Source organism: Salvia hispanica, chromosome 4, assembly GCF_023119035.1.
Source record: "Salvia hispanica cultivar TCC Black 2014 chromosome 4, UniMelb_Shisp_WGS_1.0, whole genome shotgun sequence".
In the NCBI taxonomy this organism is placed as follows: domain Eukaryota; kingdom Viridiplantae; phylum Streptophyta; class Magnoliopsida; order Lamiales; family Lamiaceae; genus Salvia; species Salvia hispanica.
This window is the reverse complement of record NC_062968.1, coordinates 19,608,088-19,623,159: the sequence shown is the minus strand read 5'-3', so window position 1 is coordinate 19,623,159 and position 15,072 is coordinate 19,608,088. Positions and strand designations below refer to the sequence as shown.

The 15,072-nt window shown below is 39.9% G+C and overlaps 1 protein-coding gene across 1 annotated transcript; it reads right to left on the bottom strand.

Annotated features, from left to right (window-relative positions):
• Nucleotides 1-3,493: 3,493 nt before the first annotated feature.
• LOC125217916 (scopoletin glucosyltransferase-like) lies at nt 3,494-5,088 on the bottom strand. The gene has a single exon (XM_048119492.1). It carries the CDS (start codon nt 4,981-4,983, stop codon nt 3,553-3,555), a length of 1,431 nt encoding a protein of 476 aa, XP_047975449.1. The 5' UTR covers nt 4,984-5,088; the 3' UTR covers nt 3,494-3,552.
• Between the last annotated feature and the right edge of the window lie 9,984 nt (nt 5,089-15,072).

The following is a 15,072-nucleotide window of genomic DNA, read 5'->3' as shown; positions in this document are numbered from 1 at the left end:
ATATCGCAATTTTTGGTACGGTATGCGGCATAGCGTACTCGGTACTGTATATCGTAACGACTCACCCCTAAGAGCATCCCCATCCGTGCTCTTAGCTAAGAGCACGGAGGTGGGCCCGGACCCACTTTTATTCCTTGTCCTTAGTTAAGAGCACAACACCCACATCCGTGCTCTTAGCTAAGGACAAGCTCAAGGGTCCCACCATTCTATTATTCAATTTAAATACTCCAATTATTAAAAATGTTTCTACATTATAAAAATACATTATAAAAAAAAAATTACATAATTAAAATCCTAAAAAATACAAATTACATAATTAAAATACTAAAAAAAAAAATACATAATTAAAAAAAAAAATACATAATTAAAATCCTACAAATTAAAAATTTCAAACGTGGAAGACTATTCCTCTAACCCCAATTGCCTCTTGAGACCCCGGATCAATTGCTCATGTGTTGCAAGTTGTTTCGGAGTCATGTGAGACGTATCGGTCATATGGAGTTGACTCAAGATGGCCCACAACGAGTTGTTCGGGTGTGGAGGAGGCACAAAGGGAGCGGGGGCGGCGGCGGATGGAGTCGGGGGCGCGGCGGCGGGTGGTCGTCGCCTTCTTCCTTCCGACCGGCCGGCGGGAATCGCTCGGGCCAGGCGTCGGGGCTACCCAAGTTAGTTCGGCAAAGGCTGGGTAGCCACATCATCGGAGGAGGATAGAGCTACCGACCTCGACCGTTTCTTCCGGAGGAGTTGGAGGAGGATGCTACTATGCCGCCCCTATACTTCGGATGTAGGCCCCCTCCCGCCAACAATCGAGGTACTTGAACGGTTTGAACTCCTCCGTTGGTAGGTCGCCAAGGCGGCACTGATGATGTCGAGCTCGTTCGTGCCGCTCCCCGCCGACCGCTCTTCCTGGAGGTAAATCCCCTGGAACTTCCCGATTGCCTCGTTGCATCTGAACATGCAATTGAGAACCATACTATCATTGCGATATATGGTTCCCTCCGGCCGGGTTTCATTGTAGAGGCGAGTGATGCGCCACCAATAAGTTTCCCCGGTTTGGTTCGTGCCGACGTCCGGATCTTCGGAGACTGCCAAGTAGGCTTTGAACATCGCCATCATCTCACCCGGAGTGTACGGGGTGCGGGTGCCACGAACGGGAGGAGTAGGAGCGAAGTAGGAGTAGGAGTAGAGCACATTGCTCCCTCCCGATCCGGGTTCGGGTGCCCACCCGAACCCGGGGGCGTTTAGGTCGTGCACGGGTAAGGACGGTAGCCACCCGGAGCTTGCGAACCTTGGGTTTGAGGAGGGGCCGTAAATTGGGTTTCCGGACTATATCCGGCCTCGGAGTCGAACCAATCGTGGTTCCAACCGCGATTGCCGGAGGGGTGATCGCCGGAGCCGGACATTGTGTAGTGTGGTGGGAATTTAGATGATAGAGTATGAGGAAAAAAGATGAGAGAATGTAGATGATGATAGTATAGATAATAGATGAGAATGTGATTTTTTTTGTGTTGAAGTGGGGGTATTTATAGATGAAAATGTGAATTTTGGGGAAAAAAAATTGAAAAATAAATTAAAAGTGGGTAGAAAACGGATATATTTTTTGGGAAGTGGGAAAATATTTTTTTTTATTTAAAAATATTTTTTAAAATAAATTTCGAATTTTTAAAAAAATAAAAAATAAAAAACCGAAATTGCCAACGGCTATGCCGTTGGCCAATCAGAAGCTGCCACGTAATTGTGCTCAGCGGCACGGACGGACAAACTCCATTGGCGGACGGACGGCTTGGTGCTCAGCGGCACGGACGGACGAGCAGCGGGTTGAGCACCGCTGCGGATGCTCTAATAAAAATAGGCCAAATTTTGTTTATAGTCAATCTCATGGAAATAGTCCATATCTATTTATAAAAAAAAAATTCTCCACTTTTTTTTAGTTCATCATTTATAGATTTTACTATCCACTGTATTATTTCAACCATTTTTTTTCTTTTTTATCTCTTTTACTGATACGGAGGAGGGAAGTACATGGATTCAAGAAAGTTACAAAAGTATGATGGCCGACATAGATTGGTGGAACAAAGCAAAAATGAAGTTGACGAGTCTTTGAACACCCCAGAGCCTGCAGGGTACATGACTTATATATTATATGACTTTGAACATTTTGATAAAGTCAAAAAACTAATATTACGAAGAACCAATATTTGAAAAAACCCACAAATTAAAGTGATAAAACACAGGAATATAAATAGGATTATTTTTAGTACTTAATTTTCGTTGGTTTACTTAATAACTCAAATTAAAATCGAACAATTATATTCAACATGATATTGCTGAAAGCTAGTATTAATCCTTACGTCTCATAAAAATATGAGCATATGATATAACACAAAAATTAAAACTAAGTTAATAAAGTAAGAAAGAGAAGAAGAATAATAGTTAAAGTGGTGCTAGTGGATAATGATATTCACATTGTGATTAATGTTTAATGAGTTATATGTTGGGCTATAGTGGCATAAATTGTAGTAATACATAAATTGATATATATATATATATATATATATATATATATATATATATGGGGAGCACTAGGGCGCATCCTTAATTTAGAGTGCTAACGTACATCCAACCACGTGCTGCCATGTGGCACGAAAAATGCAATATTGTATATATAAAAATGCAATACACATTTGTGAAGTTGTTCATGCATTTTCGCAAATTGCATTTTAGTTATAGGAAAATTGCATTTTTTATTGTTAAGTTTTGCATTTCACATAAATTGCATTTTATATTGTTAAGTTTTGCATTTTCATATATATAAATGCAATCCGTATAGATATAAAATGCAAATTAAACAATCAATATCGAAAATGCAAAACTCAACAATAAAAAATGCAATCTTCATATAACAAAAATGCAATCTGTCGAAATTCATATTGCATTTTTCTGTATATAATATTGCATTTTTGCACATGGCAGCACGTGATTGGATGTACGTTAGCACTTTAAAATTAGTTAGCATATTAGTACATCCCTATATATATATATATATATATGTATAAGTAATGAGTTGGGACAACTTTTCATAAATGGAAATGCCTATATTTTATATGACTGGATAAAAATGTAAAGTGCACATATTTTTATGAGAAATGTAAGTATTATTCTAATCACGTGAAAGGTAGGCCTTATACTTAGAGTAGCTTGGATCCCAACAAATAAAGATAAGTCGGCAGATATGTCGTTGTTTGTGGTCTTGCAACATTACCACGGATTCAAGATTACATATTCTCAATACTCTCTTATTCTCTTTCTTATTCTGGTGCAAAATGAAGCAATTGCACATTGTCCTCTTCCCAACCATGGCTCACGGCCACATGATCCCCATGCTCGAAATGGCTAAGCTCTTCATCTCAACAGCCCTCAAAGCCACCATCATAGCCACCCCTTCCTTATCCGCCCCCATCACCCAAGCCCAAAACTCGGACCTCGAGTCATAATAATAATAATAATAATAATAATAATAATAAATAGACAATTATAGTAAACAAAAAAGTCCTAATTTATGTCTTGTTTGGTTGGAGCAACATAGTTGCTCAATTCCTCAATGAGATCGTTCAAATTATTATAAGAAGATCCATCTTCTTCAACAGCCTTTTTCGCCATTTCCTTATACCTCTGAGCCCTCCTTCTCATCTCCTCCGCTCCTCCGCCCACCATTACCTCCTCCACTGCCCTCGCCACCGCCTCCCGCTCCACGCCCTCGCTGTCCCTCAGCATCCACCTCTTGTTCCCAACAGAAACCCCAGTCCCCAAAACCTCCGTCACAAGCTTCTCATTGAAAAACTGCTCCGCAAACAACGGCCACGTCACCATCGGCACGCCAGCACACACCCCTTCCAGAGTCGAGTTCCATCCACAGTGCGTCACAAAAGCCCCCACGGACACATGGTAGAGAATCATCACCTGAGGGGCCCACCCCCTTATGATAAGCCCTTTGTTCCTCACTCTCTCCTCAAACCCTAGCGGCACCCAATCCTCCTCATCTCTTTCATTTTTCCTCACAACCCAAATAAAATCTTGGCCGGACGCTTCCAGCGCGGCTGCTGTCTCGGTCAGCTGCGCTCGGCTGAAGGTGGCGAGGCTGCCGAAGCAAACGTATACGACGGAGTTGGGCTTCTTCGAGTCGAGCCAAGCCAAGCACTCATGCTCATCAATGGCGGATTCATTTCCTCTGTGGTGATTTTTCTCGCTGCATAGAAGAAGAGGGCCAATCTCCCACGCCTTCCTCCCAATAACGTTCTTGTAGTGATTGGCATAACCTGATTCGAGCTCGTCGAAGCTATTCACAACCTCTCCATAAGTCTTCTTCCAGGACTCATTCATCTTCTCAAACATTTTGGTGAAGTCATTCGCAGTTTCTTCAAGAAAAAAGGGACAAAGCTGCGGTATTACAAACTTGAGTTCGTGAGGGAGGCCGGGGACGAGAATCGCCTCCGGATCCGACGTCATGGTCACGTTGTCTAAGGGTTTGTGGATCTCGAATTTCTCCGACAAGCACCGCGCGAAGAAGCCGGTGCCGTAGAAGGCCAGGCGCGGGATACTGAATTTGGCGGCAGAATCGGCCGTCCAGGGCAGGAACATGTCTGAGATGATGCAGTCGGGGCGGAGCTGCTGCAGGATTTCCTCGACAGGCTCCTGCAGCAGCTCCATGGCCCCGAGGAATTTGGAGGCGAGATCGGGATCGGTCATTTGGTCGAAAGATACGATGTTTTGGGGCAAGGAGGAGCCTTGTGGAGGAAATGGGGTGACGACGAGGCCGATGTTGAAGCCGGAGAGTCGGGCTTGGGTGATGGGAGCGGAGAAGGAAGGGGTGGTGATGATGGTGGCTCTGAGGCCTCTCGAGGTGAAGAGCTTCGCCATATCAAGCATGGGTATCATGTGGCCTTGGGCCATGGTTGGGATGAGGACGATGTGTAGTAGCTTCATTTTGCACAACAATGAGTGGAATTTGGGATTGGGGGTATGAGGCTCTTCGATACGAAGATAATTAGTCGAGTATATATAGATGGTGTTTAACTCCCTAGATAAAATAGTTACAATTTAGGATTAACTCGTGAGAGTATTTAGTACGAGGAAGTTGACTATAAGATTGAGTCATTAGATTCAATCTCATGAATCAAACGTACTATTCCACAAATTTAATCATGGAATATAATCTTGTCAGCATAACACGCTCATATGTTACTATGTAAAATCCTATCAAAAGAATTTATGTATATAGGCTCCGTGAGTACTAATAATGAGACCACCGACAGGCGACGTATCGGCTGGCGTATCTTTATATTTTGGGATCTAAATTACTCTAATTAAATTCATGGATTAAAATTTATTTTGAATATTGTTGCATTAGTCTATCGTAGTAGTCCGCACTCTATTGACAAAAATGGTGTTATTATCAAACTAGCTTTCAACAATATCGTGTTGAGTTTAATTGTTCATAATTTTAATTCTAAGCTACTCTCTCCGTCCGCGAATATGATTCTCATTTTTCTATTTTGGCCTGTTTGCAAATAGGAGTCCCGGTTCATAATTACGGTAAATAGGTCTTACATTCTACTAATTCATTCTACTCACATAGCATTTAAAACTAATATCTACAAGTAGGATCCCTATTCCACTAACTTTCTTCCACCAATTTTTTCTTAACATGTCTTAGAACTCGTGCCGAAAAGAAATAATACTAATATTCACGGATGATGAGTATTAAGTAATCGAACGAAAAAGCTTTCAAAAATATCGTGTTGAGTTTAATTGTTCATAATTTTAATTCTAAGCTATTAAGTAAACCAACAAAAATTATGTATCTCTATCTCATCTTAGTTGGGAGCTTCTTTCTAGCATATACTCTGTAGATTAAAAAATACTAGGTGTTTAGAAGTTATGTGTAGACTATAGATAATAAAGTAAAAAAAAAGTAAAAGATGAAAGAGTAAATTACGTGAAATAATAAAGTTTTTCTCCAAAAAGATGAAAGCACTGATTTTCCTTATCATTGTGATCGGCGGGTATTGCTTGCATAAAAATATAAAGATAAATAAAATGATTCTTATGTTTGATTAATTAATTAATTATGAAAGACTATACATGTATATGATATAGGGTGATAAAAAAATATCCTAGGAAGTAATTAGGTTACATTAAATCATATCCTAAGCATATATTAAAATGACATGCATGGTAAATGATAAAAATATCTAAATTAGGATTTATAGAATATGAGAGACTCGTATCTGAAAACAAGTCAGCTATCTTGATAGAATCCAAAAATAACGACAAGTAAAAGAAAAAATAGAGATACAACTCAACTACCATGAGACAAGCTAGTACAATTGATATTGTAAAAATAATCCTATTTATATTTTGGGAGTTTTGTGGAGTTTTTCAAATATTGATATTCAAATGTTTAAAGTCATTGATTTGTCACGTGTACGATGTACCTATTCACGTTCTCAGCCCTGAGGTGTCCAAAGACTCGTTATTTTCATTTTGCTTTGATATCCTATGTGGGCCAACACACTTTTGTAGGTTACTTGAATTCATGTATCAGTCTAAATTGGGTATTGACAGAGAGGAATAACACACCTATGTTTATCTTATTACATGAATTAAGATTATCGCATTACTTGTTAAGTTATTCCTTCAGTCCCAAAAAAATAGCAAGTTTGTTTAAATTGGGTATTCACAGAAAAGGATAACACAACCTATGTTTATCTTTATATGAGTTAAATAGTCCATATTCATTTATAGAAATAGTTCTCTTTTTTTCTATTTTATCATTTATAGATTTTATTTATAGATTCTACCATTCACTATATTATTTTAACCATCTTTTGTCCATCTTTTTTTTTTTTTTTTTTTTTTTTATGGACGGAGGATGGAGTATATGGATTCAAGAAAGTTGCATAAGTACGAAGGCCTACATAGATTGGAGGAGAACAAAGCAAAAATGAAGTTAGACGAGTCTTTGGACACCCCAGAGCTTGAAGAGGTACGTGACTTACTCCCTCCATCTCATAAAAATATGGCCAATAAATATGACACAAGAATTAAGATAAAATTGATAAAGTAAGAGAGATGAGAAGAATAGTATGGTAAAGTAAGAGATAAGAGGGGAATGATAGTTAAAGTAATGTTAGTGGATAGTGAGACCCTATATTATTAAATTGATATAATTTTCTAAAAATAGAATGCACATACTTTTGTGGGACGGATAAAAATGGACAGTGCACATATATTTATGGGATGGAGGGAGTATCATTTATAAATGACTTTAAACATTTTCATAAAACTAATATTACGAAGAATCAATATTTGAAAAAACCCACTAAACTCTAGGAATATAAATAGGATTATTTTTACAAGATTGGTACTTAATTTTCGTTGGTTTATTTAATAACTCAAATTAAAATCGAATAATTAAATTCAACCTGATATTGCTGAAAGCTAGTATTCCAGACGTCTCATAAAAATATGAACATATGATATTATAACATGGGAATTAAAATTAAATTATTAAAGTTAGAGAGATGGAAATAATGATAGTTAAAGTGGTATTAATGGATAGTGGGACTCACATTATTATGAATGTTTAATGAGTTATAATGGTGGGCTATAGTAGTATAAATTATAAATAAATTACTAATATGTACTCCCTCCATTCTATAGTAATAGAGTCATTTTGCCATTTTGGTACGTTCCATAGTAATAGACATTTCTCTTTTTAGTAAAAATTAACACATTTTTCCACGCCTACTTTACTCTCTCTTACTTTTTTCATTCTTCATCTCTCTATCTTTTTCATTTTCCACTTTATTCTCTCTTTACTTAACTCACCTCACAATTTTTCTTAATCTCCGTGTCATAAAGAAACGCCTCCATTACTATGGAACGGAGGGAGTATAAGTTATGAGTTGGGACAACCTTCTATAAATGGAAATGCTTTTATAGAACGGACGAAAATGGAAAATGTATGTATTTTTATGGAATGGTGGAAGTATTATTCTAATCACGTCAGGGTAGAGTAGTTTGGATCCTAACAAATAAAGATACGTCGGTTGTCTGTGGTCTTGCAACATTATCACCAGTGGCGAATCCAGAAATTTTATGTTGGGGTGCGATAAATAATTATATTAACTTGAAAATGTAATATCCAATCGATCTTTTTTCTTATCTCAAATTTTCTATTAAGTTATTTCATTAAATAACTAAAATTATTTTTAGTGTTATCACGGATTCAAGATTACTCATTCTCAATAGTACTTTCTCATTCTAGTGCAAAATGAAGCAACTACACATCGTCCTCTTCCCAACCATGGCTCACAAACACATGATCCCCATGCTCAAAATGGCGAAGCTCTTCACCTCCTGAGGCCTCAAAGCCACCTTCCTTCGCCGCTCCCCTCACCAAAGCCCAGTTCTCCGACTTTGACGTCGGCCTCGCCCCATTCCCTCCAAAGGGCTCCTCTTTACCCCAAAACGTCCACGCTTTCGACCAAATGACCGATCCCGGTTTCACATCTAGCTTCCTCCGGGCTATGGAGCTGCTGAAGGAGCCCGTTGAGGCAATCCTGCAGCAGTTCTGCCCCGACTGCCTCATCTTGACATGTTCCTCCCGTGGACGGCCGAATCCACCACCAGATTCCGAATCCCACGCCTCGCCTTCTACAACACCAGCTTCTTCTTGTGGTGTATTATAAGGGTTTAACCCCTTATCAAGTCGAGAGATAGAAGAAAGTCGCGAGGAAACAGAGCCCCCTCGATCAATCTAGATAGACTAGGGTTTGTACGCGGAAAATTAAAGAAATAAAAGGCTGGTTATTTTATTTATTAATTGAAATGAATAACAATGTCTCATATTTATAATGAGTAAATAAAGTAGATATCCTAAAGATACAGTAAATCAAAACTAACAAATTCCCGTGCTGACCGGACTCATTTCGTCATATACTCCAACCGTTAATGTCAAAAATCCAAAGTTCCTGTCAATTTTGGGTTTAGATCCCTGCTGTGCATTTTTCCATGGGAAAGGATGTTGTGCACGTCACAGCTACCCATTTGTGAATAAAAACAAACAATCTGACTTATTAAAAATAAATGGAGGGTTGTGATGTGCACATCATCTCCTGCTGTGCATTTTTTCACAGCAAGGGATCAAAATCCTTCAATTTCTCACCCTCCCTTTATTTTATGATTTCTCAATTTATTTTCTTGTTATATTCACGATCCTCTTGCTCTTTCTTCGGCTTCTTCTGTTCCAGCGCGAACGCTCTAGCTTGGGGAGGAAGTCTGGGGCGGTGAGGTTGTTGTTGCCGCGATGATGGGTCGCGATTTCCTCCCGATTCATTCGGTGGTGTCCTCGCCGATTGACGGGATCCCTGATCGTTCTGTCTCGATCCGGCTCCCTTGTTATTTGGACACTCCCTAGAGAAGTGACCGTTTCCTCCACAAGTGTAGCACTTGATCACGTTCTGGTACCGGCATTCTCCGAAATGGTACTTAGAGCACACATTGCATTGTGGTGCCCTAGGTCGGTAGTCTCCTCGCTGGCTAGACGTATGCTGCCCTCCTTCGTGCTGGGATCGATGCTGGCTCGACTGGTGCCGTTTTCCATCGTGGGAAGCTCTAGGCTCATCCCATTTCCGTTTCTCTCTGGAGTAGTGCGATGGGGGCATAGACGAGGTAGTGTTCTCCTTAGCTTTCTCCTTAGGCATTGCTGCCTCAATATCTAGCGCAAGTGCTAATGCTTCGGTGTAGGGGAGTCTCCCTCGGCTGGCCAACGACATCCTTATCTCGGGTTTTAGTCCCTCACGGAACTTGTCGGACAGCTTCTCATCGGTGTCGACTTGAGTGGGGGCATACCGGGTCATGCTGTTGAGCGCTCGATCGTACTCGGTCACCGTCATGCGTCCTTGAGTCAGATTGTGAAACTCCGATGCCTTTGCTTTCCAATAGCTCTTCGGCACATACTTGTTGTATACTTTCGTTTTGAAACCTTCCCACGTCATCGCCTCTACTTGGTCTCGTGGCATAGTCTTCGTTCTAGTATCCCACCAAAAGTCGGCTGCCTCAGTCAGCTGATGGGTCACACAACTCATGCGTTCTCTATCGTTGCATCTCAAAATCGCGAAAATGCGCTCTATTGCCCGGATCCAAGATTCAGCCTTGGCCGGTTCTCCCAATCCGTCAAACACAGGCGGCTTTTGCTCCAAGAAGTTTCACGATTTCTGGATCAACCGGAGGCGGCGAAGGCGGTGGGGGTGGATGATGCGGAATGGGTTGTGACACGCTGTCCTCTTCCTCCGGTTGAGGAGTTTGTTCTCGGTGGCGTCTTGGCGGCATTCTGATTTATCAACACAAATTATTCTCATGATTCTAACAATAGTCACGTGGTATAGTTGAACAACAAGGTTCACGGGTCAATTGTTTTAGAGTATATGGCCAAGCACCAGATATCACAAGTTCGTCACATAGACGGATTGCAAAGAGTAGTGTCAACCATGTTTACAACAAAATCGGTTGCGTCAAGGTTATCAAAAGATCAATGTTCTATATCATCAAGGCAATTGCACTTAAGAAGCAGTCGTACAATTTAAGTGGCGAGTACAGGGCGCCAATAGGTATTCAAAAATGGTGACGCAACAAGAGTCATGACGTGTTGGCATGATAACATAGTGATAGATAATTTGTACCATGTACGAAAGGCAATCCATTGAATCAAAATAATATCTCCCCATGGCATAAGAAAAACGTTGCCTCATAGAGGTCTTAGTATCAAATGCATAAAACAAAAGAGAGCAAAACTAATGAAGGGGTAGAAAATCAAGCCAATCAATCCAAAAACATGGGGGTAGCAAAACAAATATTCCACGACTATCACTCCTAGTCGATATCATTCATATCCTCCTCGGGGTCATCGTCCTCATCCATTTCCAAAGCAGGTCATTCCTCGTCTGGTCCCTCATTCTCGCCATATTCACCAACATCCGGGGGCGGCGGTGTTATCACACGCATGTCCTCCACATTCCCATGGATAATCAAAAGGTTAGCCGCGTTAGCCTTAAGTCTTGGCCTATTAGGGACACGATCAACATGCGGCTCCTTATCGCGACGATACCTCCATCGGCGGGCCTGTCCTGGCGGATATTTGTGTGATGGGGGACTAAGCGGCGGTCCATCCCTCGCAGCTGCCATAGCTGGGAGTAGCACTCCTATCAAGCCGATTATATCGCCTCGAGGCTTGTACTCTGGCGGACTGAACCATGTATATGGCAATGCAGCTTGGGCAGTCCATTCGCTCCAAGGACTCGGCAGGGTGTGGATCAATCTCGAGATCCCCGCGTGATGGGTAACCCCTCCATACGCGTATGCATCCATCCAGCGATCGTAGAATTCGGTGACGTAGGTTAGGAGAAAGGACTTTCCATCCCACTCAAACTCTTGGTAGGTTTCGACAGGGAAAACCTTGTTCTTCGCATAACGGTCGCGCATCGGTGCGTAATAATGATTAGGCATTTACAAAAGAAATCTCAGCATCAGAACAAGGACCGAAGAAAATATCAATAGTGTATAAGATTTCAACTGATGCTGAGAGTACGATGGATATATATATATATAGAGGTGTATTCATTTACTTTTCCTATATTTGATGCTTTTTCCTTCTTAATCTCCACCATTCATTATCAAGATCTAATGGACGAGATTAGGGCCTGATTGAATTAATTTTATTCATTAAAAAATAGGTGAAGGGCTTTTAAGGGAATGACAAAATCGTTAGTTATGGTAAGTCCATGATTTTCTCCCTCAAAAGATCTCTCACCGGTTTTTTCATAGTCTCCCAGAATTCTTTCTCTGTCGTCCTTCTTCCATCTTTCTTCTCTTTCATATTTCTTCGTTATTTGGTCGTTAAAATTTCGGTGTATTCTTCTTGTTTTCTTCAACAATGGACGAGATTAGGGCCTGATTGAATTAATTTCTCTGTATTCTTCTTGTTTTCTTCAACAATGGAAGAAGGTAATTTAAGTAGTTCTTATGTTGATTCTAGAAAATATTTCTTCTCTTTTACCTCTATTCTTCCATCATTCTCCCAGTTACGAAAATCATTGTGTTAGAATTGATGTCGATTTTTTCTTATTTTTATACTTCTCGTCGTCATCATATTGGAGCAGCCCCGTATCTTGCCATATTATCGTTTTCGTGTTCTTCAACAATGGAAGAAGTTAGTCCAGTAGGCTTTAGCAATAATTGGTGGATGTGGTTTAGTATTTTGCTTAGGCGACAAGTCTCATGTATTAGGGTTTAGTGTTTATTTTGTTTTCTCGCCTCTGTTATGTTGTAATTCTGGATTTATATAATGTACGAATAGCAGTGTATAATGCATTCTTTCTTATATGTAATGTATGGTTGATATCATATAATGAAAATAAATTCTGATATGCTTTTATTTATGTATAGTGTTCGTTATACTGTTTCAAATCAAGGGATATCGCTTTTCTACGGTTTTATTCGACGGTTTGAGACGGACATTGACGTGCTTCGTGCATTAGTAGGTGGTTTGGAAGAACTCTGTAATTCTCTTCAAGCTGTAACTCCTCCAACGTCGGCCTTTGAAAAGAGGCGCATGATTGAAGAGTTTTATGGAATGCCAAGGCCTGAAGTAGTAGAGGTCCATCCTTCGGATGTTGTAAAGACCAAGGGTCATGCTAGCAGCTCCGCGAGCCGACTGATTTCAAAGAGAGAAAAGGCTGTAAAGGAGGCTATTGGGCCTCTTACACGTTGTAAGGCGTGCGATGAGTTGGGCCATCACGACTCTAGAAACTGTTCAATGCTTAAAGAGATGGCGAAGGAGAAAGAGCTTAGTAAAGGCAAGAGGAAAGCTTGATGTGTTTTGTACCTAAAAAATTAGTTTTCGTCTTGTATTCAGTTTTATTATTTGTTTCGTTGTCTTAGTTTTATTATTTACAGCGCTGTGAACATTTTATGCATAATAAATTTACTTTTGTCGGGAGTTAACATGCATTATCGAATAATAGCCTTGCATTAATAATGATATTCTGTGCATTACTCCATTTATTTATACCATTATTCCATTACTTTGTTAACGTGCATTATCGAATAATAGCATTGCATTAATAATGATTTTCTATGCATTACTCCCTTTATTTATACCATTATTCCACTACTTTGGTAACGTGCATTATCGAATACTAGCCTTGCATTAAAAATGATTTTCTGTGCATTACTCCCTTTATTTATACCATTATTCCATTACTCTGTTAATGTGCATTATCGAATAATAGCCTTGCATTAATAATGTTATTATGTGTATTACTCGGTTCATTACATCCATTATATATGTTGTGTTTACGACATCAGATACTAGTACCAAAATATGCTTCTGTTAGCAAGTAGTTCCGCATACTATGTATGGATCAAAACAGACATGGCAACAAGTCATTTTTTTCCCTACCAAAATTAGTTATCCAAAAAAAATATAGTGCTAAAAGTAATATAAATAGCATTTCCAATGATTATCCATACGATCAATCCACTTCATTCACGGCTTCCTTCTGCCGTGGAGTTAGGCTTTTTATACAGGCAATGAACTCGGTGGGGGTTTGTCGACAGTAGAGGTGATCGACTTTCTTTCCCCTCGGCTTCCTCTTCTCTGCGTCTTCATGAGACGAACTAGCCTTGGCCCTTTGCTGTTCAACCAATCTCTCCCTGAACATTTAGGCAATTGCAAGTGCAAGAAGATCATCCACTGCTTCGTCAATATCCAACCTTGGCTGCTTCGCTGCTGTCCAAAAATCAGTAATGTATCGCATTAATGCACAACACTAACTGTATAATGTACAAAGGTAATCAAATAATTCACCAATGAATTAATGTATCGCATTTGTGAATTAATGCAGCGCGTCGCAAACTACATGTGCAACAATTCCAGGTCACAACTTGTGAATTAATGCACAAATAAAGGCTAACAATGTACAACTAATGATCAATAATGCATCATACTGGAATATAAGAAACCCACTAGTTTTTAAAACTCACAACTTATCAGTGGACACCTCCAACCACATGACCCTTCTACTAAATACATACATCAATAATGGTCAATTCCAATCAAATAATGCATAAAAGTCACTGAATATTGTAACAAAACCGGTCACCACTGAGGCAAGCATGATACAGAGAGACAATAGACTTGTAATGCAAAAAATAAAGTCAACAAATGTATACAAAAACGTTCAATAATGTACAAAAATAAGGACAACCACATAATCAGTTTCATAAACACGGCGCAGCGGTCTCATCTTCCTACTGCGTCGGCTGGCTTTTGAAGGGACGGCCTCTCTTCGACATCGCAAATCTAACATACACAACGACAACAGAAACCACACCAAATTAGTCTACAGGCCCAACAAAATCAACATCTTAGAAATCAACAAAATCACCAATTTCATGTCAATTTCATCACTAAAACTTACTGTCAGAACACATACCACTAAGAAATCAACAATAACCTTCCAAATTTGGATAACCCAACATCTAATACTCACAATTTCACATTTTATCTAAGAAATCGCACTAAAAATTGAAACTTTTTAAGCGTACCGTGGATGAAACACCGATATGAACAGTGGACCGAGGGCGCGAACGAACTGAAGCGGGATTTTCAACACTCTTGAACACTCGGAATCCTCGCCGGTCGAAGCTTTTCACGGTGAGAATCGAAGTCGCGGAAGTCCTAGGGTTTTCAATGGCGGCGGCTAGGGTTTGACGGATTTTGAAGATGAGAGGAAGTTTTTTGATCGTGGTATGATGGATGGAATGACAGAGGAGCGAGAAGTTGAATGGTCTATCAAATTCTCGCTTAATTATCGGACCTTCCGTTTCCAGACATTATATGTTTACTATTATACCCTGGTAATGCACGAAATTAAACCAATAATGCATGACGGGAATAAATTCAATTTTGGAATCTGGACCATCCACTGCTTTCATCCAATGGATGAT